The sequence below is a fragment of the Enhydra lutris genome, unplaced genomic scaffold (assembly GCF_002288905.1).
Source record: "Enhydra lutris kenyoni isolate GAN:26980312 unplaced genomic scaffold, ASM228890v2 scaffoldscaffold1, whole genome shotgun sequence".
NCBI classification, from domain to species: Eukaryota; Metazoa; Chordata; class Mammalia; order Carnivora; family Mustelidae; genus Enhydra; species Enhydra lutris.
In genome coordinates, this window is record NW_019154085.1 from 47,643,072 (window position 1) to 47,666,950 (window position 23,879).

At 58.5% G+C, this 23,879-nt stretch overlaps 2 protein-coding genes across 2 annotated transcripts; one reads left to right on the plus strand and one right to left on the minus strand.

Moving 5' to 3' along the window:
- The first annotated feature begins 1,911 nt into the window (after positions 1 to 1,911).
- On the plus strand, positions 1,912 to 7,531 carry LOC111145777 (neuraminidase 4). Its single transcript, XM_022500979.1, has 4 exons — positions 1,912 to 2,210; positions 4,849 to 5,052; positions 5,160 to 5,415; positions 6,549 to 7,531. Exons 2-4 carry the CDS (start codon positions 4,852 to 4,854, stop codon positions 7,529 to 7,531), a joined length of 1,440 nt encoding a protein of 479 aa, XP_022356687.1. The 5' UTR covers positions 1,912 to 2,210; positions 4,849 to 4,851.
- A 4,891-nt stretch (positions 7,532 to 12,422) lies between these two features.
- LOC111143133 (programmed cell death 1) lies at positions 12,423 to 23,630 on the minus strand. Its single transcript, XM_022496634.1, has 5 exons — positions 23,555 to 23,630; positions 15,478 to 15,837; positions 14,789 to 14,950; positions 13,700 to 13,734; positions 12,423 to 13,484 (listed from the first exon to the last, which is right to left on the minus strand). Exons 1-5 carry the CDS (start codon positions 23,628 to 23,630, stop codon positions 13,251 to 13,253), a joined length of 867 nt encoding a protein of 288 aa, XP_022352342.1. The 3' UTR covers positions 12,423 to 13,250.
- Between the last annotated feature and the right edge of the window lie 249 nt (positions 23,631 to 23,879).

Sequence of the window (23,879 nt, forward strand, 5' to 3'; positions counted from 1 at the left end):
GCCTGTGTTTGGGCTGCCTCCTTCCAGGGCCCCAGAGGGCACCCTGCTTCGACAGCCCAGCTGGACACGGGGGCTTCACATAGGTGGTGTGGGGTCATGGGGGCTCAGCAGGGGGCCCAGCACCAGGCCCAGACATAGGGGACAGGGGAAGGGGGATGGATTCAGAGAGGCCCTGAGAGATGGGGAGATGGTACTTGATGTGGAAGCATTGGGGTCTGGAGTGAATAGCTAAGAAAGAATCCTTGAGATGTCTTTGCTGCCAAAAGGTGGTTTAATTAAAGCATGGGGACGGGATCCATGGTCGGGAAGAGTTGCTCCGGGGTTCTGAGGAGGGGCCCATTATATACTGTAAAGTTGGGAGGGGATTAGGGAGAGTGTAAGCCTCCCAGGTATTTTGGCAACGAGGTTTCCAGGATCCTGAGGGAGCTAACCATTGCTGGGAAAGTTCATTTATTACTGTTTAGTAAAAACTCAATCATGAGACCTTCCAGATGTAATCGGTGGGTCGTATGCTTGGGAGTGATGGCCAACATGTATCTTGGGGGTAGTGATAAAGGAAGTTTCCAAAGGAATTTCTATAGTTAAAGTAGACTCACAGGATCCTGGGGTCAGGCTAAGATTGCCTGTGCCCTTAGGAAGGTGTCCACATGGAGGCAGCCGAGCTCCCAGGAGTTCACTCTGCCCGTTTCAAGGACTTGTCAATGGGCTTTAGGTATGAGGAAATTTAATTTATCTTTTGCCCTTGTTTCCCACATCAGTGCTGACCCCTTCCCCCAGTGTCCCCTTTTCCTTCTGTGGTAGAGAGCCCTGGGCTTCCCTCTGTCCCCTCCCCAGCTCCCCTGAGGACCTGAAGACATGACAAGTTTGTCATCTCCCCACGGACAGCATAGGATGTCTTCATTTTCCCAGAGCCCTGTCTTCCCTTTGAAGTCCTATCATAACCGAGTGGACCTGAGTTCACTCCTCAGTGAGTCACACGTGGAAACTGCACCAGGTAAGCTGTCGCACAAAGGAAACTTTATTTGCTCCAAATAAGGAGATCCCAGGGAATACGGTCCAAAGCCGTAACTCCCTGAGCAAGGGTGGACGGAGTCCTTGTGTTTAGGGTTAGGATGAATCCTCAGAAAGAGGAGCCTCGTCACTATATGCAGAGGCGGGCACAAGGTCATGCCTGCGCTTTGAGGAAGGACTAGTGCTCCTCCTTGGGCAGAGGTCTTAGTGTCATAATGAGGTCAGGGTATCAGTCGGCCACTCCACGGTCCATGTGCACAGGCGTGAGTCTGTGAGTCAGGGGCTGAGTTCCCACTGGCCCCGGGTGGTCCAAGCAGTTGTTATTGCCCAAGCAGGGGGGGCGGCAGGCGGGGAGCAGTTTCAGCATCCTTCATGGGATGCTTTACCTGTCGGGTTTTGGCCTGAGTTAGAGATCAGCTGGAAAGAAGAGCTTCAGGAAAAACGTGGGATGAAGGTCAGTGGGTACAAGCAGGTGGGCAGTAAAGGTCAGGTCTTGGGGTCTATTGTGCGGGGTCCTGCTGTGCAGGTGGGGCCCAGGGAACCCCTGAGGGGGATGGTCCTCTGCACTGGTCGGGCTGGGATGCTGAGGGCTCCCCGGAGGCGCTGGTCTGGACAGTGGTCACCAGGCTGTGGTCATCGGTGAAAGCCGGCAGGAGCACTGACAAGGCGGCTGGTGCTAGGAAGGGGATGCGGTGCTGCCCCACCCCCAGGCTGCGCTGGCCGCCTAGCATGGACATAGGCCAGAGCTGAGGGAGAGCCAAAGGGGCTGGCATCCCGGCTATGGTGGGAAGGTCGTGGAACCTCACCGGGAGGCTGATGGCTCACTGGGGTTTTTGTGGGAGGCTATCTCTGGAGGAGGCTTGGGGACAGGGAGATCTATATGCCCCTTGCTGGGCCTTGTGGGATGGTGAGCCCCCAGATCCAAGCACTGCAGGGTGGACAGAGGAGCCCTGTGTGGCCCTGGTTGGGCCCTCCCCACTGTGGCCCGGCACCACCCCTCTCCTCACTGCACTAAAGCCACACAGCTGGCGGGGGTGGGGGGTCCGAGCCTGGGTCCTGATGCAGCCCTGGGACCCTGCCAGCTCTGGCTTCGGCCGACACAGCCGGCTGGCCCTTGTCTCCACTCTGCTTCCTGGGTTGGAGAAGCAGGCACTCCTGTGTTGCCCCACAGCCGTTCTTTAGCCTCCCCGTGGTGCCCGGTGAGTTCCCTCCCCGCTCACCTGAACCCCAGCCCCTGAGGGCCAGAAATGGGCTCCTCCGTCCTCCTGGCCGCCCTTCCTTGGGCCGAGGGTAAGGTCCGTGCATGGAAGGCTGACTGACCAGATGCTTTTCACAGATGCCCCACCTGGGATCACTGCCTGGTCCAAGCGGCAGGGGTGCCCAAGGGCCCAGGGATTGATTGAGAGGCTGGGAGAGGTACACTGGGCTGGGGCTCAGAGCTGGGGGCCTGACCCGGCCTGTGGAAGCTGACGGCTGTGTGGGCCCTGCTCCACGAGGCCCGAGCTTTGCAACTGAATTCTGGCCCCTCACCCGGCACAGGTCACTCAGGTCAGACTTGAGACCCTTCCCGAAGTGACAGACCTGGGCGACCCCTCTGCCCAACTTGTATGCAAAGCCCTTTGCTCTTCATATGCGTGCTTTTAAGTGCCCTGTGGCAGGCTGGGATCCTGCGGGAGGACAGGGGCTGTGCTCCTCTGGGGGTGTGGGTGGGGACCTGGGCTGTCCAGAAGGCTGCAGGGAGGAGCCCTGACGGGATGTTGGGACACAGCCATCCTGTCCTGGTAAAGCCAAACCCCTGGACCCTAATGATCTGGCCAAACTGGTCCAGTTGCCCATGAGGCTCTGCTCTGCCTCTTAGATTGAGAGGTTCTCTCCGGGACTTTGGGGCTCTGCAGAGACCTGGGGCCTAGGCAAGGACGGCGCGGGATGCCCTCATCCTGCTTGGGCAAGCAGCAGAGTGAGCAGCGAGTCTGGGCAACCTCGCAGTCCAGGTGGTCTCTGGCCCAGTGGAGGAAGCCAAGTGCAGACAATGTGCCCTTGTGTCCATTCAGCCTGGAGGGACACGTGCCACTGACACCTGCTTCCTGCTGGGGCACAATTGCCCTTTGAAGGCAGAGTGGGCGTGGGGCCCAGGGGCTTCCAGACATAGGAAGTTGCTCTTACAGCCCCCAGGCCTGATATTGGCAGGGGGCCTGCTGGGCTCAGCGGGCAGTGGAGCAGGCCACGGCGCTGCCCATGAGAGCCTTTCAGGAGCAGGTGGCCTTGAGCAGAGGTGGACTGAGGTGAGGTGTCTGTGTTTTGGGGCCATCGGCTGAGCCAGCCAGCATGACCTCCCATGCGTCTGAGCGAGGCCACTCTTGTTTAGGGTGTTCTTCCTGTCACGGGTCAGCCCCTCTCCGTCCCTTCTCCTCAGACGTGCCCGGGCCGTGCCCTGTGGGCAGTGGCTTGACCCTCTGAGAGCGGTGCTACCAAGTGGGATATGGGGCTTCGTGCTCTCCCCCTCCTCCCACTCTCTCCTCCCCTTGGCTCAGAGTGCTGACAAGTGTCTGGCCGCAGGCTCTGGCTGCTCCAAGTCCGGCTCTGCCTGCCGGCCCCGGACCCCGACGGTATTCCCTCACTTGCATCCCTGTGGGGGGCCGGGTCAGCCCACGGTTGCCTTTGTGCAAATCAGAGAAAGAAACCCCCCTCTAGGAGATCGCAGACCCCTGGTGCACACCAGATATACCCCCTCATGGCCTCCCTTGGGAGCACACTCCCGGGAGGAAGGCTACTTGCAGAAAGGCTGCCCTTGGTCATTCCCCCGCTCCCCTACAAGAGCCCCAATTTGTGGTAAGGGGGGCCGGGTGACCTGCCAAGGTCAGGGAGCCGGGCAGTGCAGGGCGCCGGATGCAGGGGCAGGAGAAGTTGGGAACAGGACTGCAGCTGCAGCGGGGACAGCCCTCTTTGTCCTTGCTGAGTCCCTCCTGGGGTCCTTCCAGCCAGGGTCTGCCTGGTGCCTGGAATGTGGCCTCCTCTCTGCCCTTCTCCCCTCCCCTCTTAGCCTTTCCTCCAGGAAGCCCCCAGGCTCGGCACACCATCCCCTGCCTGGCTTCCCACCTCTGTGAGCAGCCACTTGTCGGGCCTCAGACACTGTGGGTGCGGATCTTCCTCCTGTCACTGTGGGGAGCAGCTTCTTTCCAAGGGTACCCCCAGTGCAGGCCGGAGCTGGCTGGGCCCCCTTTCTGCCAGGAGGGGGTGGGGTAGGACAGCAGGGTGGTGATCTCTTTGGCCTCCTCAGGGTCCTGCTCACTGCTCTTCCAGCCTGCACGGACTCTAACTCCCTTGAGGCACATGTAGGAGCCATTTGGGGCACCCTGCGGGTGGGGTGGCTCTGCTGATCCTCCCATGACTCCCAGCTTGGCTCAGGAGCCCAAGGAGCAGGGTGGCTGGTTCCCTGCACCTGCAGACGTCCTGCTCGGACTTGGACTTCAGGCCCCTTCTTAGCAGGACACCCACTGGCACCCCCCACAGCCTTCAGCAGGCCACTCCCCCTGCCCCGCCTCCATCCATCCTGGCCACTCCCGAGAATCCCAGAGCCCCCCAGGTCTGAGAAGGGTGGAGGCAGCAGCTGGGGCGCCTTCTCCAAGAAGCCTGTGTCTGAGTGTGTGGAATGCAAGCGTCTTTCTGTCTCCCAGGGCCATGGTGAATGCGTGTGCGTCTGTGTGTGCCTCTGTTCAGTGCTTAAGTCTCTCCTTGTTTCATTTTCTGTGTATCTGGTGTATCTGTTTGTGTCTCCCTGCTGACTGTGGTCGTGGGACCCCTATTTGGGGAAACTGAACCCAGGCTTGTGCCCCACAGAACATGGGGGCCCCACGTGTCCCCGAGCGGACTGTGCTCTTCCAGCGCGAGAGGAGCGGCCTGACGTACCGTGTGCCCGCGCTGCTGTCTGTGCCCCCTGTGCCCACCCTGCTAGCCTTTGCGGAGCAGCGGCTCAGCCCTGATGATGCCCATGCCCACCGCCTGGTGCAAAGGAGCGGCACGCTGGCTGGGGGCTCTGTGAGGGTGAGTGGCGGGCACCTATGGTGGGCAGGACTCGGGCAGGGCACCGCCCAGTCCACAGGTAAACTGAGGCCGCCTGCCCTCCCTTCCTCCCTCCCTCCGCCGGGCAGTGGGGTGCCTTGCGTGTGCTGGCGACAGCGGCCTTGGAGGAGCACCGGTCCATGAACCCCTGCCCGGTGCATGACGCCCACACGGCTACCATCTTCCTCTTCTTCATCGCGGTGCGGGGCCACACGCCCGAGGCCACGCAGATCGCCACCGGCAGGAACGCCGCTCGCCTCTGCTGCGTGACCAGCCGGGACGCGGGGCGCAGCTGGGGCGCGGCCAGGGACCTCACGGAGGAGGCGGTGGGCGGCGCAGAGCAGGGTAGGTGGGGTGTGGGTAGGGGGCTGTGCTGTTCATGGGGTGCTGGGGAGCAGGGTGGGATGCACGGGGGAGGGGTGTGGCCCGTACCTGGGCTTGTCTGCACTGGGAGGGGGCCCGCAGAGTGGCGGGTGGGGTCTCATGGGGAGTGTCTGCACAGCGGTCTGGGGGTGTCCACATGGGGTTGGGGGTCCAAACTATGGGGGGCGGGGGAAGGGTCCGGCTACAGGTCAGGGGGCTACCTACAATGGCTCCCAGCCTAAGGACCACTCCCACCATTTCCTGGGGCTGCCACCCCCTCCCCTAAACCCCTCAGTCCTGGAGAAGGGTGCTGGTCACCTCCCTGGGCCTGGAGAGCAGGCTCATCTAACTGAGACTGTCTCTGTCTGAGCGCTGAGGTCCCTCCCTCCTCCCAACTCCACTGCTGCCTCACCTCCTTTACCGCTTGCCCTCTGCCTTCTAACCTGGGGTTGTCCAACCTAGGGTCCAGGTCTGTGCAGGTTGCCTGACCCTAAAGCTTTTCCTCTATTCCTTCTGCCCCTAACTTAAAGGCCTGACCACCAACTGCCCTCTGAGGCCACCCCAACCCTGGCATGGGGACACTGACCTAGGGGTCACCCTGACCCTTGTAGGTGGGATCTAAGCTGAGAGGTGTGGCAGGCTCTGAGGCTTGGACAGGACACACAGAGCTGGTCTAGAGAGCTATCTGCTCCTGTGGACCCTATTCCATGGGATTCAGGCCCAGGGCTCGATCCCACCCTGAAGGTCTGCTTAGCATCTGCCCTTGGCTGCCCCTCTGTCTAGACAGCACTGTTGTTGGCTGTCCATCCACACTCTGGGACTGGCTACCTGCTCACAAGCTGAGAACTTAGCCAAGTAGCCTGCTTGGGCTCCTGGCTCCTGGCTTCTGGCTCCTGCTGATGCTGGAGAGAGGCTTGTCTGGCCCCCGACGATCTGGAGCGGCCAGCAGGAGTGGAGGACGGGGGCATGATCAGTGGGGGCTTCCTCATGAGCCGTCCCTTAATCTGAGGCACTGGCTGTGGATCCTCCCCAGCTCCCTGGGGTGGGTGGCAGTATCAGGCTGCGGCCACGGCCGTCTCCTGGCTGGGATGGCGGGCAGCCCCTCTCCTCCACAGACTGGGCCACATTTGCCGTTGGCCCGGGCCACGGCATCCAGCTGCGCTCCGGCCGCCTCCTGGTGCCGGCCTACACCTACCGCGTGGACCGGAGGGAATGCTTCGGCAGGATCTGCAGGACCAGCCCCCATGCCTTCACCTTCTACAGTGACGACCACGGTCGCACCTGGCATCGTGGAGGCCTTGTGCCCAACCTTCGCTCGGGCGAGTGCCAGCTGGCTGCGCTAGACGGTGGGCAGGCGGGCGGCCTCCTCTACTGCAACGCCCGGAGTCCCCTGGGCAGCCGCGTGCAGGCACTCAGTACAGATGAGGGTGCCTCCTTCCTGCCCGGGGAGCTCGTGCCGGCACTGGCTGAGACCGCCTGGGGCTGCCAAGGCAGCATCCTGGGCTTCCCTGGCCCGCTCCACTCTCTAAGGGTTGAGAGATGGTTGGCAGGTGCCAGGAACCACCCCCAGTCCCCACGCCTCTGTCCCGGAGTCTGGCAACCCTCAGAGGAGGGTATTACAGACACCCAAGGGGACCAAGGGCTCAGCGGGATGGAGGGATGTAGGTCCAGCCCTCAGGAGCCTGGCCTGGGGCCTGGGCTCAGTGGGACCAGGGGCGCCTGGGCCCCAAGACTCCCTTGGCTCCCTGCTACCCTGTCTCAGAGCCCCACCTGGCTCCTGTATTCCCACCCGGTGGGACGCAGGGCTCGGCTCCACATGGGAATCCATTTGAGCCGGTCCCCCCTGGACCCCCACAGCTGGACGGAGCCCTGGGTGATCTATGAGGGCCCCAGTGGCTACTCTGACCTGGCCTCCATCGGTCCCACCCTCAAGGGAGCCCTGATCTTTGCTTGTTTGTATGAGAGTGGGGCCAGGGTCTCCTACGAGGAGATCTCCTTCTGCATGTTCTCCCTCGCTGAGGTCCTGCAGAATGTGCCGGTGGGCCCCAAACCTCTCAGCCGCGGGGGTAAGCCTCAGGAGCGCTGCCGGCCTTCCTGATGGGCCTTCTCGCCAGACCCATTTGTATGTCCCCAACACTGTGCTTTGAAATATGACACAAAAGCAGACAGACCTAGAGAAGAAAATAGAGCCATAGTTGTAGTGGAAAATTTTAGACACACGTCCTAGTAACCGATAGAGCAAACGGACAAAATCAGTGAGGATACAGAAGATATGGTCAGGTTGCTGGGCAGACCTTACTAAATGGACACACAGAGAACCCAGCAGGAGATAATCGCTTTCAAATACACCTGTTTACACCTGTTCAAATGCACTCAGGTGTAAAAACTGACATCATGCTGGATCACGAATTCAAGTCTCTACAAGACTTCGAAGGATTGACCATTACAGTGAAATTGAGCTAGAAATAAACGCGAATGGAAATTTAAAATCTTCCTTGTGAAGGTTTCTGAAAATTGAGAAACATGATTCTGAATTGCTCCTGGTCCAAAGAAGCAGGTCTGGTGAAAGTGAGGAAAGAGTCTGAAATTAATTACGTGAACACTGCACACACTGTGCGAGAGGGGCTGAAGCGAGGGCCGCCGCCGCCCCACCGTAGTAGGGGCAGGAAACTGAATCCAAGGGGGAGGACAAAGAAGAGAACAATCATGAGCAAACCTAGAGGGATAGGAAAAATCATACAGTAGAGGGAATAAAGAGAGCCAAAGCCGGGTTTTTAGAAAACCGATTAAGCTGATAATCTTGTTGAGACTGGTGATAGAAAAAGGAGAGAACCGTGAATAAGCCGCATCAGGAATGGGAGAGGGTGTGCGGGGCTCCTCCAGATGTTCAAAGATTTCAAGAAGATATTAGGAACCTTTTTATGCCAATACACTTAAAAATTTAGACAAGATGCATAATTCCTGGAAAAATACAACTTATTAAAGAAGAAATAAAAAATCAGAAAAACCCTATTAAAGACCCCGAATCCCTCACTGAAAGTCTGCACACTAGGAGAGGAGAACTTCGGGTGGCCCAGCTTCCCCGTGAATTCTGCCGGGAGTCTCAGGACCATCCGTGCTGGTTTACTGGGTAGTTTCCCGTGTGGGAAGCTGTCGCGCCAGTCTTCCAAAGTGGTGGCACCATCTGTAGATCTTTTTGGTGAGTGTCTGTTTAGAGCTTTGCCTCTTTTTCAGTTGGGCTGTTTGTCTTCTCACTGTTGAGTTTAAGAGTTGTTTGTATATTTTGGCAACTGAGAGTATGGAAAAATGCTCCATATCCTGTGTCAGGGGAAGGTCCTGCTGCTTGCTTAGCAGAATGGGCAGGATCTGGAGCGCCGCCAGCACCACCTGCTGGCGAGGGTGGGGACGTCCCGGCAGGACTGTCCCTCACACGGGCAGAGGGCGGGACAGGGTAGCCACCAGGAACAGTTTGGCGCTTTCTTACCAACAACGACCTCTTATCATAGGATGCGGCATTTGTGGTCATTGGTGCTTATCCAGATGAGCTGGAAACTCGTGTCCACACAGAAACCTGCACGTGGGTGTGCATAGTGACTTCATTCGTCATTGCTGGACCTTGCAAGAAATCCGGATGTCCTTTGAAAGATGAGCGGACAAGCTGTGGTCCGTCCAGACAGAGAAGACATGGAGAACCCTGAACTGTGTACCACTGAGTGGAAGGTTACGTGCCCTGTGACCCCATATGACAAGAGACGGGTGGTTGCCAGAGTTTGTGGGGAGGAGGGATGAACAGGTGGGGTGTAGAGGACTCCTAGGGCCGTGGGATGACCTATGTGATGCTCTCATGGTGGGGACGCGTCACTGTGCATTTGTCCAAACCTCAGGGTGTGCGACACTGAGATGGAGCCCTGAGTGAGCCGTGACTTCGGTTGATAATTCTGTATTGCCGTTGGAATCATCAGTTACAACATTGTACCCCATTAAGAGGGGACATGACCCCAGGGGAAATTGTGTGTCCAGCTTGACCTTGGATTCCTCACTGAAGGTGGCCAGCTCTTGGCTCCAGCTCTGTAGACCAGGAAAGGGTAGCCCAGGTCGTGGGAGGGGTCGTCCTCCTGGGCAGAGGGGCTCCAAGTGCAGGGCTCAGGTGGGCCCTGGCTGAGGGGGCGGCCACATGCCTTATGCTCTGGGTTCCCTGCCTCGGGCCTCATCTGAGAAGCCCAGGCTCACCCCCCCCCCTCCCCGTTCCTGCCGCCACCGCCCGTGAGATGCGAGGGGCTGGCAGGGAGGGACCTGCTGGGCAGGAGTGGATGGGGGTGGGCGAGATGCCCCAGCCTGGGCCGTTGACACATGGGGCTGGGGCAGAGCAGGGGACGGAAAAAGTGAGTGGAGGCGGGCTGCAGAGGCCACGTTCCGGGAAGGTGAGCAGCAAAGTGCTGACTGTGCCTGGCTTGCTGGCTTCTCATCGGAGCCTCGCTGCTGCCCGTGGGTGGCCCGGCCGGTGGCTTGGCGAGGCCACTGCTTCCTGCCCTCTCTGCTGTGTGTGTTTTGTATTTTTTTTTTTTAAAGATAATGAACTCATTTGTTTAAAAACATATTCAAAATGTGTTAATTCGATTTTTACTTTTAATTTTGGTATTTTTTTATGCTCAAAGTGCTCCCTGGTCTTTTGATGGGACGCCAACTCGGTTCCTTTCAGGGGCAGTGAGTCGCCCATACCCCACACTGACCAGCATGGGCTGAGGTCCCAGGGACCCTCTTCACTCAGAGCCTGTGTCGGACCCTCCTGCTCCGGCCACCTGCCCTGGGGCCTCCCGGGCACCTGGCTCACCCCCAGGCGGTATTTCACAGGTGGGATTCGTGGGTCAAACGGCAAATGCTTGGCTAATGCCTGGCTAGTGTCAGTTCTCCATTGTGGCCATCCTGCCCACCACACTCTGGTGCTCCAGGGGCCTTCGTCCCTGAATCCTTGCCGGTGAGGTGGAGGATGGTTCAATGTTGCCTGAGGACAGGCTCCCTGTAATCTGCATTTTCCTTATGAGTGAATGGAACAGCTTTTGTTGCTGAAGGGATGTGTACATACATACATGGAGTGCACACATGTATAGTGTTTGTGGTTTGTGTGGTACGTGTGCATCTGAGCACACACGTTTGTGTACATGTGCGTTTATGCACACGTGCGTGCCCATGCGTATGGTTGTGTTGTACAAGTGTGCACATGCATGTGTGCTCATCCACATATATGTGTACGTGTGCGTGTGCATACATTTGCGCATTCATGTGCATGTATGTACATGTGCTTGTGTGTATACATGTGCACGTGCATGTGTACATGCACGTGTGCATAGCTGGGAAGTGCCTCATCATAGCTTCTCTTCACTTTCCCACTGTCCCTTTGACCCTTTCCGTATTTTAGAAGATCTTTATCTAATTGGAGTATTAACCTTTTGTGTAATATTATCAATACTTTCCCTTAGTTTGCTTTGACACTTCTCTTTGCCACATTAAATCATTTTCCCCAATTTGTAGAATGGAATGTCTCCATCTTCTCTTTCATGACGCTGTGAATTCTAGCCAGTGTCAGGAAGGTCTTCTGCTCTAGTGTGAGGAACTCACCCCTGCCTTCCAGTCTCAGGGTTTCTGTTTTACACTTACATTTGGGATGCGTGCAAGTGCATGGCAGGAGGAGGGAGTTTGCCTGCTACTTTTTCTTCGCGCTATAAACACCACTTACTACTGCCTCTGTCTTTGTCCCCTAATGGCTGTCCTCTGGTGTGTGTGCTGCCGTCCGTTGCTAGTTGCAGGTCTGATAAAGCTGCTGTCTTTCACTTTCTTTTCTTGGTTTCCTTGGCTCTTGCCTGCTTGTTTGTTTCTCCGTATGAACTTCTCAGTTGCAGAGATGTGGGCTTCTACTGGGACCGTGTTACAGCTACAGGTTAACGTGGGGAGAATTGGCCTCTGGACGGCGCCAAGTGTTCCTGCCACAGGGGCGTTCCTCCCTTGTGCCCAAGCTGTCCTGTGGGGTCGCACATTTCTCATAAAACCGATGCCTCGGGCGTTTGATCTCTGTTGCTGTTGTCAGTAGAAGATCTTGGCCACTTTTTCTTCTGACTGCTTATTGTTTGAAAATATGAAAGCCATGTGTTTCTGGGTGTTAGTTTTAGATGTGTGACATTTTCTCACTACTGTCCTCGTCTTTCCATGGAAGCTACTGGTTTCTTCAGACTCTCAAGCCTGCACAGCCCGCAGACTCCCCAGCAGTGTCCCTCCATGTGTGACTCCGCTTGGCATCCTCAGAGCAAGGCGGCCTCCTTGCCTTGTCCTGGGCGAGGTGCATCTATGTCTCGCGCAGCACTGGCCAGGACCCCGGCGCAGTAGGACAGGACCCCTGTGCGGCAAGCCAGAGTGTGCGTGCAGAGGACCTGGGGGAAGCTTTGTGCACGGCCCCTGAGGGTTTGGACAGGACGCACTGGGAAGGGCCGAGGTTGAGACGAGAACAGAGGTCCCCTCACAGCGGGGCTGTATCTTCTTCCGGAAGATGGACAGACACTCCTTTGCAAGTGGGAAGGGCTCTTTCTCCACCGATGCCGCACCCTCTCTCCACCTGTGCAGCCCACCTGCATGCCCACTGCCCAGGGCCCTGGTGCTGCCTGGGAGGGACTCTCAGGTCGGGGGGAGCCGTGCCAGGCTGAGGCAGTCTGGGGACAGGCTTCCTGGGGGGTGATGCCCCATGGCACCCTGAACTGTAGGGATCTCACTCTGCGGAGGCTGTGGGGCATGCACATGAGGGGAACAGAGATGAGAGGCCTTGGGGGGTTTCTGGGGCAGTGAGGATGAGGGCCTGGGGAGGGCTGGCTGGGTCCTCCATCTTTGGGCAGAAACTCACCCCCCTCCCCTCTCACCACAAGAGCAGGAGAGAACTTCGGCTTTTCTTAGAGCTTTTGTCATTATTTAATTATAATATAATAGAATAGGGCGAGGGGCTCTGAAGTGTTTGTGGAACGCAAGACAGGACATGTGCTCCCGAGTCCCTGACACCCAGGCAGCCACGGACCAGCCTGCCCCGCAGCAGACCTGCCTGTTGGGCGAGGCCCCTTTAAATAGCACCGTGTGTGGTTGCCAACTGGAGGGCGATTCCCGGGGGAGGGTCCCCAGGACTGGCCTCTGAGGGGGTGACTCCAGCTCTGCCTGTTCTTCTCCTTGCTACCCCCCCCACCCTGGGGCTGCTTGGTGGGTGGGGCCGTGCCTGGTGGGAGCTCGTGGGCCCCCACTCTGCCTTGCCAGGAGCTCCCTCCCAGCCCTGGAGGAGCATAAGGCCCCCACCCCCTGCGTGGGCCCCTCCAGGTGCACGAGGGGGCACGTCACTGGGCCACTCCAAGGCAGGGTCTCCAACCAGAGTCCCTGTGCTCCCGTGTCCCGGCAGCAGGCTCCCCTGGGAGGCGGTGGGGGGCCACAGAGACTCGGGCAGCCTGACCCTCTGGAAGCCACAGCACTAGACCAGCCCCACCCTCCGGGGAGACACTGGTGGGAGGCCCAGTGCAGCACAACCAGAGAGTGACCGGCTCAGGCAGCTGAGCCTGGAGTCCTGGGTGATTCTCCTTTCCTGACCACAGCGGGCGACAGGGACACTTCCCGCCCCCAGGTTGTACAAGGGGAGCTGAGCAGGGCTGGTGCAGGCAGGGCTGGTCACCATCACCGGGCTCAGCCCTGGGGCGACCCCCCACCTCCTCCCCACTGCACACTCCTTTAGGGAAGGCTCCCACCTGGGCTCCCAGTGGAGGGTCTGAGGGATGCAGGCCGCCCGAGGAAGCCACTGGTCAGAGGGGCCAGGGGCAGGGTCCGTGTTCGGGGCTCAGAGGCTGGGGTCCCTGAGGGCTATTGGCTGAGGCCCTGTGGCCCGGGGATCCCGGCATGCTGGGGAAGACAATTGTGGCATACTCCGTCTGTTCAGGGGCGCAGGGGGCGGGGGGCTCCGGCGTCTTCTCTCGCCACTGGAAGTCTAGCTCCCCATAGTCTACGGTGAACACAGGTGCCACAAAGGGACCCTCCTTCTTTGGGGAGAGAAAGAGGGAGGTGTTAGTGGTCTGTGGTGGCGGACAGGCAGGTGCATGCATGCCCACGAGGGGCCAGGGCAGGGCCTGGGCTCCCAGACCCTTGCTAGGGCCTGGTGTCCCTATGCTCAGATCCCGTGAAAAGGCTGGAGACAGGCGTGCTCCTGAGCCTGCGGACCCTGCACCACCCGGGGCCACAAAGGGAAGGAACTCACCAGGGGCTCGTCCTCGCTCCCACAGGCACAGGTACCTACAGAGAAGCGTATCTGGAGTGAGGAGGCCCGGGACACCCCACACTCCTGCAGGTGGTGGGGCTGGGGGCTTTGTAGCAGGGCTCTTCCTCCCCAGGGGCTCCCATGAGGGTGACCGAATGTCCTCTCCCCTACCCGATGGTCTGGCTAACCCCACCCCCCACGCAAGGACCCCGTGTCCCTGATCATCAAGTGGAGAGCCACAGGTCCCATGTAGACCGGGAGTTGTGCTGGGTGGCGGCCATATAGGCCCGCTGGCTTCCAGTCCCCATACTCCTGCCACAGGAACCTGCCATCTCTGGCCACAAGCCCCCCACGGGGAAACATGCAGGCACCAGCCCCCACGCACAGTGGACGCCTGATCAGCAATGCAGCAGCCAGCCTCTCTCCATCGGAGGCCACACGGCTGCCAGGGGGCTTGTCTGGGACCCCATGGGGCCTCCTGTTCGGCCACATGTTCCCTGGGGTGCCCTCTGGCCCAGGATACCAGGACCGGGCCTTCGGAGGAGCTGACCCCCAGGCTGGGTCCCCTCTGGGGGCCTCCTTCCAGCCCCAGATGCGGTCATCAGAAGATTGAGTCCAAGCTGTCTAGGATAACCAGGAGGTCAGGATGTGTGCAGAGTGGGGGTGAGCGGGGATGGCTGGGGGGCTCACAGCAACCACCCTGGTGTCTGTGGTTGTCAAGGGCAGAGCCCAGTGGTTGTGAGAGATCCTTCGAGTGTCCTGTGGGCTGTGGTGTGGCCTGAGGTTTGGGAGGGCCCTGTGTTCCCAGCATAGATGGCTCAGCCTGGGGGGGGGCTGTTGCTTGCCTTTCTGTGTGACCTTGGCTACGACCCTCTCCACCCCACTCTCCTCAGACCCCTCCTTAGAGCAGGTGCATGGGAGAGGGGTGACCCCAGAACCTGGGAGGCCCACTTCAGCCCCAGCCCCTCCATGAGAAGTGCTCACTGTGGGCGGGGAGGGGTGGTGGTGGCTGGGGGGAGGACGGTGTGGTGGGGTCCCAGCTGCAGGAAACTGGGGTAGTGACAGCAGTGGGGCTTGGTGGGGCCTTACCTCTAGTGGCCCTGGGGAAGGCAGTGGTCAGGACCCAGGTCAGCAGCAGCAGGAGCAGGACCCCCACCAGCACACCTGTGATGCCAATGACCAACCCCTGTAACTGGCCAGGGAGTCTGGGTGGGGGGCTGGGGCTCTCCGTGGGGGGCTCCAGGATTCTTTCTGGAGGGGCAAAATGAGAGAGACTCACAGAGGGGACTTAGTAATGGGGACTCAAGGAGGGGACTCAGGGAGGGAGACACAGGGAGGGGAACTGAGAGAGAGGCACACAGGGAGGGACTCAAGGAGGGGACTCAGGGAGGAGGGCACAGGAAGGGGGCTTAGAGAAGGGACTCAGGGAGGGGGTCGCAGGAGGGAGGCGAGGGCAGGGACTCAGGGCCCTCCCCTCCGCTCTCCATGTCCAAGGGGCCGGCCCCTGGTCTTGCACTAGCCAGTCTTGCCCCCGACCCCGCCCTGCCCACACCTCCGCTGAGCCTGAGCTTTGCTGCATCCTGAGAGGCGCCCCCACCTGCTGCCCTCCCTCAGGCTGTGCCCTCCCGCCAAGGGCAGGGGGTCTGGGGGTGTGTCCCATCCCAGAGGTTGATGGTTGATGCCGTTTGTCCCTGCGGGCCTGGGTGTGGACAGAGCTGCTCGTGGAGCCGGGGAGCCCCTGCCCACTGCACCCCCCCATCTTGGGCTTGAGGCCGCACCCTTCACGGTGAGCTCCGCACGGGGGCTCTCGTTGATCTGCGTGTTGGGGGGCAGGTAGATGGCCCCGCACAGGTAGGTGCCGCTGTCATTGGGCCTGGCAGCTGCGATGCTCAGGTGGAAATCCCGGTTGCTGGGCAGCCGCGTGATGTGGAAGCGTCTGTCCGGGCCGGGCTGGACGTGGTCCTCCTGGAAGGCGACCAGCTTGTCTGTCTGGTTGCGGGGGCTCATGCGGTACCAGTTGAGCACAAAACTCTTGGGGATGCTGGAGAGGCTGCAGGTGAAGGTGGCGTTGTCCCCCTCGTGCACAGTGAGCTGCGCCGGGGAGAAGGTGAGGGGGCTCCAGGGCCTTTCAGGGGAGTCTGTGGGGGAGGACCAGAAGCCGGTGAGGGAGGACCGTGAGGACAGCTGCCCAGATCCTTCTCCCCAACTCCCCCAGCTGCAGGGCCTCTGCCTCCAAGCCTTGCAACCTCTTGCACGCCCCCAGGGATGTGGTGCTCACTTCTCACCAGGCAACTCCATGGTGGGGTGGGGTTTGATGGTACTGGGACCCGAGGCCCGGCCTGTGTTCTGGCTCTGACCCCCAGGTCTCCCATTTCTCCCCCAAACAGTGGGGTTTCAGGTCCTCCCTGCAGGCCTAACCATCATGTTCCTAGCTCCACCATCCTGGGTCCCTGGCTCGGGGACCATCCATCGGGCTAGCCTGGTCCTGTGTGCCCTGAGGGGGGCAGGGGTGGGCCAGGATGCTGGGCGGGCCGGTGGGGGCCTCCCTTGGAAAGCTCAGCATCTGGCAGGCTCAGGGTCCAGCCTTTGGCCCACTGCGGGACAAGCTCAGAGCTGGGATGGGGTCTGCCTTCGGCCTTCTGCCATGACTCAGGGGACTGGAGGTCAGAGCAGCTGGGCCATTAACCCTGATATGGACAGAAATGGAGGCCCCCGATGGTCCTGGACTCTGGCCCACACTCCTCTTGCAAGAATACCTAATTGCCAGGCCCTGGCCCCGGGGATACCCCCACATCTTTGGAGGGGCTCACGCCTCCTTCCACCGGTGCCTGCCTCACCACCACATGCACACGTGCCTGCGTGAGTGTGTGGGCCCATCCCCCCCCCCCACACACTTGGCAGAAGCCCCTCCCATCTGGCCCAGGCCACAGGACAGCAGCACCTCACAGGGAGTCAAGGTGACACAGGAACAGGTCAGAGGCTCCCAGGGTCCCAGGGTAGGAGCCAAGTCCAAGCCCATACGTGCTAAGCCTTCCATTCTCCGTAGCTGGCTCACCAGGGAGGCTGTGCTGTGATTCCTGATAGACACATGGGGACCAAGGTGCAGATGGAGGATGCGCCAGGCCTCAAGCTGCTCTGTCGGGACCCAGCTCCGGGTCTGCCTCTGGCTGCCCTGACCCCGGCCAGGGGACCTTGCCTGGAAGCCCGGGGCTCCTCCCGGGCCACTGCCATGCTGCTCCAGGCCTTGGCTTCCTCACCCGGAAGGGAATACCCAGACCCAAGACGTGGCCCTGTGAGGTCATTTCCTGGCCCCCCCACACGTCCCATACCCCTCAGCTCCCAAACACTGCAAAGATGAGAGGCCCACTGCCCTGTGGGGCTGGGCATCTGCCCATGGCCCCCAGCCTGGCTTTTCCAGAGGAGACCCCCCCGCAGGGGACCACGCTAAACCCCTTTCCTATTTGTCATTGCGTGTCCCACCCACTCACAGCCGGCCCACCACAGTGGGACCTCCCTGGCGGTCCTGACGCATGTCTTCATTATCCATGTACTCGAGAAGCACATGCGTTTACAAAGAGAGCATCAAGGGAGTAACCAGGCAATCGGGGTGCGGGGGTGCCAAAGTTGGCCGGGGCATTGCCGCCTTGGCCTGGGCTGCTGGGTCCCTGGGCCTCCCCCCCACCCTCACTCTGCATGTCTCCTGCCCAGCCCCACATGCCCCTGGTCCCACCGGAGACGTACCTGCGCCTGTCTCCTGACAAATGCCCACCAGGAACCCCTTCCCACTGAGGCCTCCAGACAGACCCCGGCCCTCCTGGGATCTGGGCCTCTGAGAAGTGGCCCTTGGGGTTCCGCAAGGTGCGTAACATCCCCTCCCCTCCTGCAGAGCCCCCCCCCCCCCCCGCCTGCCCTGGCAGGCCTCCCCCTGGGCCTCTGAGTGGACTCTGGATCAGGCCCTCAACTACCCCACCCCTCACCCAAATTGGTGACCATTTGGGTCACTTGTCTGTTGGTTGGCTCTTTGCAGCACCTCTCGGGGAACCCGAACTTGGCAAGGAGAGAAGACTGGGTGGACCTTAGCCCAGCCTCTGCCTCGGTCTCTATGTGGCAGCATCCTGGTCCTGCTCAGGCTCTGCTGACTCCCAGGTCCCTCCTGGTGGCCCTCGAGACCCCACTCTCTTTGGGCACCATGGCTTCCTTGCTTCTCCTTGGACCCCTCTCCAGGGCACCCCCATCTCTGTGCCTGTTGTACCCCCACCCCCAGGGGTCTCACAGCATGGTCAGTGCCAGGGCCTGGATGCAGCAGCAGCCATGGGTCTGTCACGAGACAGGTCGGGGTGGTCTTCCCTGTGGGGAGTGTGCTGCCCCAGAGCCCATTCTAACCAGGGAGCACCCACCTCCCCAAAGTCACAAGGTGCGTGGCTGTTGAGGGCTCTGACGGTTTGGCTGGGGTGCAGGCCCACGGGGGGATCCCGGCAGGGTGCTCAGCAGCCTGTCCCCATGGAGAAAGATAAGCTCCCTGGAATGGGGGCTCAGGGACACCTGGGGAAGCGGGCCGGCGGGAGCACGGGGCTGAAACCTCACTGAGGTGAGAGGGGGGCTCGGTGGGCACTGGGCTCTCTGCTTTCTGGGAGCAGGTGTGACGGCCAGTTGGGACAGGGACCCTGTGTACACACACCTCTAAGTCGACCCAAACTTTCCCAGAGGAGCGCTGGTAGTAGAGCCCAACTGAGTACGGCCATCCCTACAGTAGGAACACCTGTGAATCTTGTGTTGTTTGGCTTTAAACATTGAAGTGTCATCTACTTATTTCATATTTGATAATAAAATGTCGGTAAGGGGCCCCAGGGCCTTTCTTTGTCTGGGGAATGGGTCAAGGAGGGAGCCGTGTGCGCAGGCAGGGAGATCTCGGGGTCAGGCCCAGCACGGTGGGATGGGCTGCATGGCAGGGGGCACAGTTGCTGCTGTCCTGGAGGTCACAACTTTCTCATCTAGCACCCAGCCAGCAGCTGATTTACGCAAGACCTGCCTGTGGTGCTGGAAGAGTCACCCGGTGGATGGTCAGCTCCTACAACCCCCATGAGTCTCTCATTCGGCAGGAGGGGGACAGGGTGCCTTCACCTCCTTGCTGTGGGGTCCCTGAACTTGCCGCATGGAGGATCAACACGTCCCTGAGCTCCCACACGTGTCTGATGCACCCAGACGACACGCACCTACCCACCCTGCTGGGACCAGTCAGGAGCACGTGGGGGTCCACGGCAGGGAAAACAAGCAAGTTTTTGTTGGGGGCTACACCAAACTCAAACCCTTCACACAGCAAAGAAAACCATCAACATGATGGAAAGGCAACCTACAGGACGGGAGGAAATACTTGTAAATCATTTATCTGATGAAGGGTTAATATCCAAAACATGTAAAGAACTCACATAACTCAATAGCAAAAACCCCCAAATAATCAGATTAAAGAATGCACAGAGGACCTGAATAGACAGTTCCCCAAAGGCGTCCAGAGGGCCGACAGACGCCAGGAAAGACGCTCACCACCCCTCATCGTCAGGGAAATGCAAATGGAAACCACAATGAGATACCACTTCACACCTGTCAGGATGGCTAGACTCAAAAAGACATGAAACAACGAGAAAAAGGCACCCTCGTGTGCTGTTGGTGGGGATGGGAGCTGGTGCAGCCACGGTGGAGAACAGTGTGGAGGGTCCTCAGAAAGTTAATAGAGCTGCCCTAGGATCCAGCCACTGTAACTGAGTATTTACCCAAAGAGAACAAAAACACAAATTAGAAAAAAGCCACATGCACTGCCATATGTCCTGCGGCATGATCTACAAGACCCACGGTACAGAAGCAGCCCGCGTGTCCGTCCACAGATGAGTGGTTAGGAAGGTGTGGTGTGCGCACACAATGGGATGTCACTCAGCCATAAGAATGAGATCCTGCCATTTGTGACAACATGGGTGGACAAGGAGGGCATTACGCTAAGTGAAATAAGTCAGTCACGGGCGCCTGGTTGGCTCAGTGGGTTGGAGCCTCTGCCATTGGCTCAGATTGTGATCTCGGGGTCCTGGGATCAAATCCCGAATAGCATCGCGCTCTCTGCTCAGCAGGGAGCCTGCTTCCCTGCCCCCACCCGCCTGCCTCTCTGCCTACTTGTTATCTCTGTCAAATAAATAAATAAAATCTTAGAAAAGAAAAAAAAGAAATAAGTCTGTCAGAGAAAGATGAATACTGTGATCTCAGTTACACGTGGAAACTAAAAAAAAGAAAGAAAGAAAGAAAAAATTAAACAAAAACTTAGCTCCTGGATATAGGGAACAGATTAGCAGTTGTCTGAGGTGGGAGTGCGGTGTCAGTGGAAGGAACGAAGGGGTCAAGAGACACAAACTTGCAGTTATAAAATGAGTAAGTCACGGGGATGGGATGTAAGGCATGGGGACGATAGCTAATAATCCTTTCTCACATGTTTCAAAGTACCTAGAAGAGTGAATACTGAAAGTTCTCCTTACAGATTTTGTGACTCTGTGTGGTGACATGTGTTAACTGGTTAAATTTTGTAATATGTACAAATAGCAAATCATTTCATTGTACACCTACAACTAATATAAATGTTCCTAATTCAGGCGCCTGGGTGGCTCAATTGCTTAAGCGTCTGCCTTCGGCTAAGGTCATGATCCTGGAGTCCTGGGATCGAGCCCCATATCGGGGTCCCTGCCCAGCAGGGAGTCTGCTTCTCCCTTTCCCTCTGCTGTTCCCCCTGCTTGTGCTCTCTCTCTCAAATAAATATTTTTTTTGTTAAAGATTTTATTTATTTATTTGAGAGAGAGAGAGAGAGAGAGAGAGAGGGAGAGCACACAAAGGAAGAGGGAGAGGGAGAAGCAGACTCCCCGCTGAGCAGGGAACCTGATGTGGGGCTCGATCCCAGGACCTGAGATCATGACCTGAGCCAAAGGCAGATGTTCAACTGATTAAGCCACCCAGCCGCCCCAATAAATAAAATCTTTAAAAAATATATTCCTAATTCTAAGTTTTCCATATCTAAAATAAAATTGAGATCTGAGTTAAAAAAAAGAAAAAAGAAAAAAACCAACCAGAATGCCAGGGGTGGTGACAGAGAGAACTGGCGTTTGACCAGAGTCAGAAGAAGCCAAGGACAGTGACATCCAGGGAGGTAGGCGGCCCTTGACTGGGCTCCCATCAGGGCAAGATAATCCAGCAAGAGGGAGCATCAGAATGAAGGGCCTGGCGGGGAAAGCCCCTGGAGTGTTAGTAGAGAGGTCTGACCTCTGTCAGATGAGTGGAGCCGTGCCCCCCAGTGCACCTGCTGGCGCAGTCCTGAGCCTCAGCATGGCACAGTGTGATCTTATTTGGAAATAGGGTAGGGGCACCTGGCTGGTGGGTAGAGCTTGTGACTCTCCACCTCAGGGTCGTGAGTTCAAGACCCATGTTGGGTACGGAGACTACTAAAAAAAAAGGTTATTGCAGACATAATTTCTTTTTCTTTTTAATGGCTTTTTAAGAAATTTTTTTTAAAGATTTTTATTTATTTATTTGACAGAGAGAGATCACAAGTAGGCAGAGAGGCAGGCAGAGAGAGAGGAGGAAGCGGGCTCCCTGCTGAGCAGAGAGCCCGATGCGGGGCTCAATCCCAGGACCCTGGGATCATGACCTGAGCCAAAGGCAGAGGCTTTAACCCACTGAGCCACCCAGGTGCCCCGCAGACATAATTTCTTAAGATAAGCTGGAACCCATGTGTTCCTAATGCAACATGGCTGGTGTCCTTACAAGAAGGGGAAAATTTGGACACCAGCGTATGAGGGGAGCGCCACATGACGCTGGAGCCAGATGACCTGTTGCGTCCACAGGCTGAGGCCTCCCGGGTTGCTGGCAAACACCAGGCGCTGGGGGAACCTAGAAGGGAGACTCCCTCAACGGTCCTGGCGGGAACCGGCCCCATGCACACCTGGTCTCGGACTTCCGGCCTCCAGAAATGCCAGACCACAACCTCCAGGGGCTGAAGCCTCCAGGGGCTGGCTTTTTTCCCCCCGCAGCCCCAGCAAATCCATTCACAAAGGCGCCAATACAGCCAATCGGAGACTCGGAGTAACGGGTGTTCACTACCGCATTCTTATGACTTTTCTGTATGTTTCAGACATTTTTCAAAATTTTAAGTTGGAAAAATAACTAAAACAAATCTGCCTTCAAAAAACAGATCATGGGCTATGCAGGCAGTTTTCAGAATTGACCTGGTTGAATTCTCAGTGCAAGGCAGACACTAGTGTCCCCAGCCGCAGGTAAGAACGCCGCTGCCCAGTGAGACGAGATGACTTGCCAAAGGTCTCATCAGCCATGCCTTCCTTTGAACTCAAGCCTGTCCTGTTCCAAAGCCTGTACTCTTCCTTACTCTCATTCAGTAGGATCTGGGCCAGCCAGCTACTGGGTTTGGGATATTCCATTAAATGGAAGAAAAACATGTACGTAAGGAGGTATGGGGGGGAGTGGGGAGACATCCATGGGAATGATCCAAATAATAAGGACAATAAATTAGGAAAGCAAAAGATAGCACTCAAATGTCCCCGCAGCCAGGAGCGCCCGAGTCTGGTGGAAGGGGAAGAGGGTGACCCGACATATGATGTTGGCAACGTGGTGTGCTCAGGGCTGAGATGGGGAAACTGAGGCGGGTGAGCCCCAAGCTGGTGCCTTTGACTCTGGACAGCGGCTGCAGTATCTCATTATCACCTTCCCCTGCTTGGGGAAGGGGTCCCGGGGGGTTGTGGGCCTCCAGGGCTGAGTCAGGGCCCCCATTTATGCCTCCGTTTCCCCCTCCTGGGGTGATACTCACACATCTGCCTCTGTGCCTGGGCTCCCCCGCAAGGCCTCCCAACGGGGCACCTTTGGCCACATGCCCTTGGGCCTCTGACCTCAGCTCTGAGTTTCCTCCGCTAATCCTAAGAGTGGCCTACATGCCTTCCTGGAGAGCCAGGCTAGGCTGGGGGGAAACTTAGGGCGGCTGGCACCCCACCATTGCCCAACAGGCCCGGGAGGAGCACCAAGACTCCAGGATGGGCAGTCCCAGTGGGACCTCCTCGTGGTCCTTCTGGGGGCCATGCCACCTCCCAGCCCAATGAGGTCCAGAGGAAAGACCCTGGGCCCATCCCAAGGATCCACCTTCCTCAATATTCCCATCTGTGCAGTAGCCAAGGACAAGGGCAGCTGGGCCCCTCTCCCCGACCAATGGACTTCGACCAGGGGCCCCCAGTGGTAGATGAGCTGTGCAAGGGGGCTAAGGGCCAGCCCCCCTTGCCGTGGATGCTCACAGCCATACCCAGACCCTATACACACAAGAGTCTCGTCCAGAGACCTAGGCCCACAGCAGGTGGGCTGCAGAAGCGGACAGTCTCCACTTGAATGGTTACTCTTCTGATATAATTAGAGAAATGTCTCTTGGCCATCTGCCTGGGACCTCACAGAGACAGTCAGTCCCCTGGGGGGCTGGTCCCAATCCCTGGAAAATATGGGGCATCTGGGCTGAGGTTTGGCGCTCTGGTCAGCCCTTATCCTACAGAGGGGCAAGCCTGTCCCATGGGACCCTGAGGAACAGCTGGGATGTTCCTGCCTGCTCATAGGTGAGGGCTGGACTCACCGCCAAGTTAGGTGAGCAGGCAAGAAGCTGGAGCCCAGAGATGCACTTCACCCACCCAAAGTCACACAGCACCCTGCCAGGGGCAGTGCTGGGCCTATGAGGCCAGATCCCAGCACAGCCCCCTCCCTGTCTGTCTGCCAGGGACCAAGAGCCAGAGGTCTTTCCCTGAGACCTGATCCCGTGCCACCCAGCCCTGACCCACGTACCTAGGAGCCGTCCTGGCCACCAGCCCAGCTGCAGCATGGCCCAGACGAGCGGCCAGGGCGCCCGTGGGGTCCCCATGCCCAGAGCGCAGCCAGAGCGTCCTCCTCCACGGCTCTGGCAGAGGTGTGAGCAGAAAGGAAACTGTCCCGGGTCAGGACGGAGGGACACGCCCCAGCCCCACCCCCTCTTCCTCCTCCTCTTCCTCCACGTGGGTGGAAATAGGAGGGGAGCCCGAGAGATATTGGGGGACTGAGGGAGAGAAAGATGGGGGAGACAGAGTAGGGGACAGAGAAGGGGGAGGGTAAAAGTAAAAAGATGGAAAGAAGT

What these genes read in the sequence shown, in the direction of transcription:
- LOC111145777 (XM_022500979.1), top strand. Translation starts at nt 4,852, where the DNA reads ATGGGGGCCCCACGTGTCCCCGAGCGGACTGTGCTCTTCCAGCGCGAG. An exon ending in TGGCTGGGGGCTCTGTGAGG is followed by an intron (nt 5,053 to 5,159) that starts GTGAGTGGCGGG and finishes TCCGCCGGGCAG; the next exon opens with TGGGGTGCCTTGCGTGTGCT. An exon ending in GGTGGGCGGCGCAGAGCAGG is followed by an intron (nt 5,416 to 6,548) that starts GTAGGTGGGGTG and finishes TCTCCTCCACAG; the next exon opens with ACTGGGCCACATTTGCCGTT.
- LOC111143133 (XM_022496634.1), bottom strand. Translation starts at nt 23,630, where the DNA reads ATGGGGACCCCACGGGCGCCCTGGCCGCTCGTCTGGGCCATGCTGCAG. An exon ending in TGCGGAGCTCACCGTGAAGG is followed by an intron (nt 14,951 to 15,477) that starts GTGCGGCCTCAA and finishes TTGCCCCTCCAG; the next exon opens with AAAGAATCCTGGAGCCCCCC. An exon ending in CTTCCCCAGGGCCACTAGAG is followed by an intron (nt 13,735 to 14,788) that starts GTAAGGCCCCAC and finishes GCTTCTCTGTAG; the next exon opens with GTACCTGTGCCTGTGGGAGC.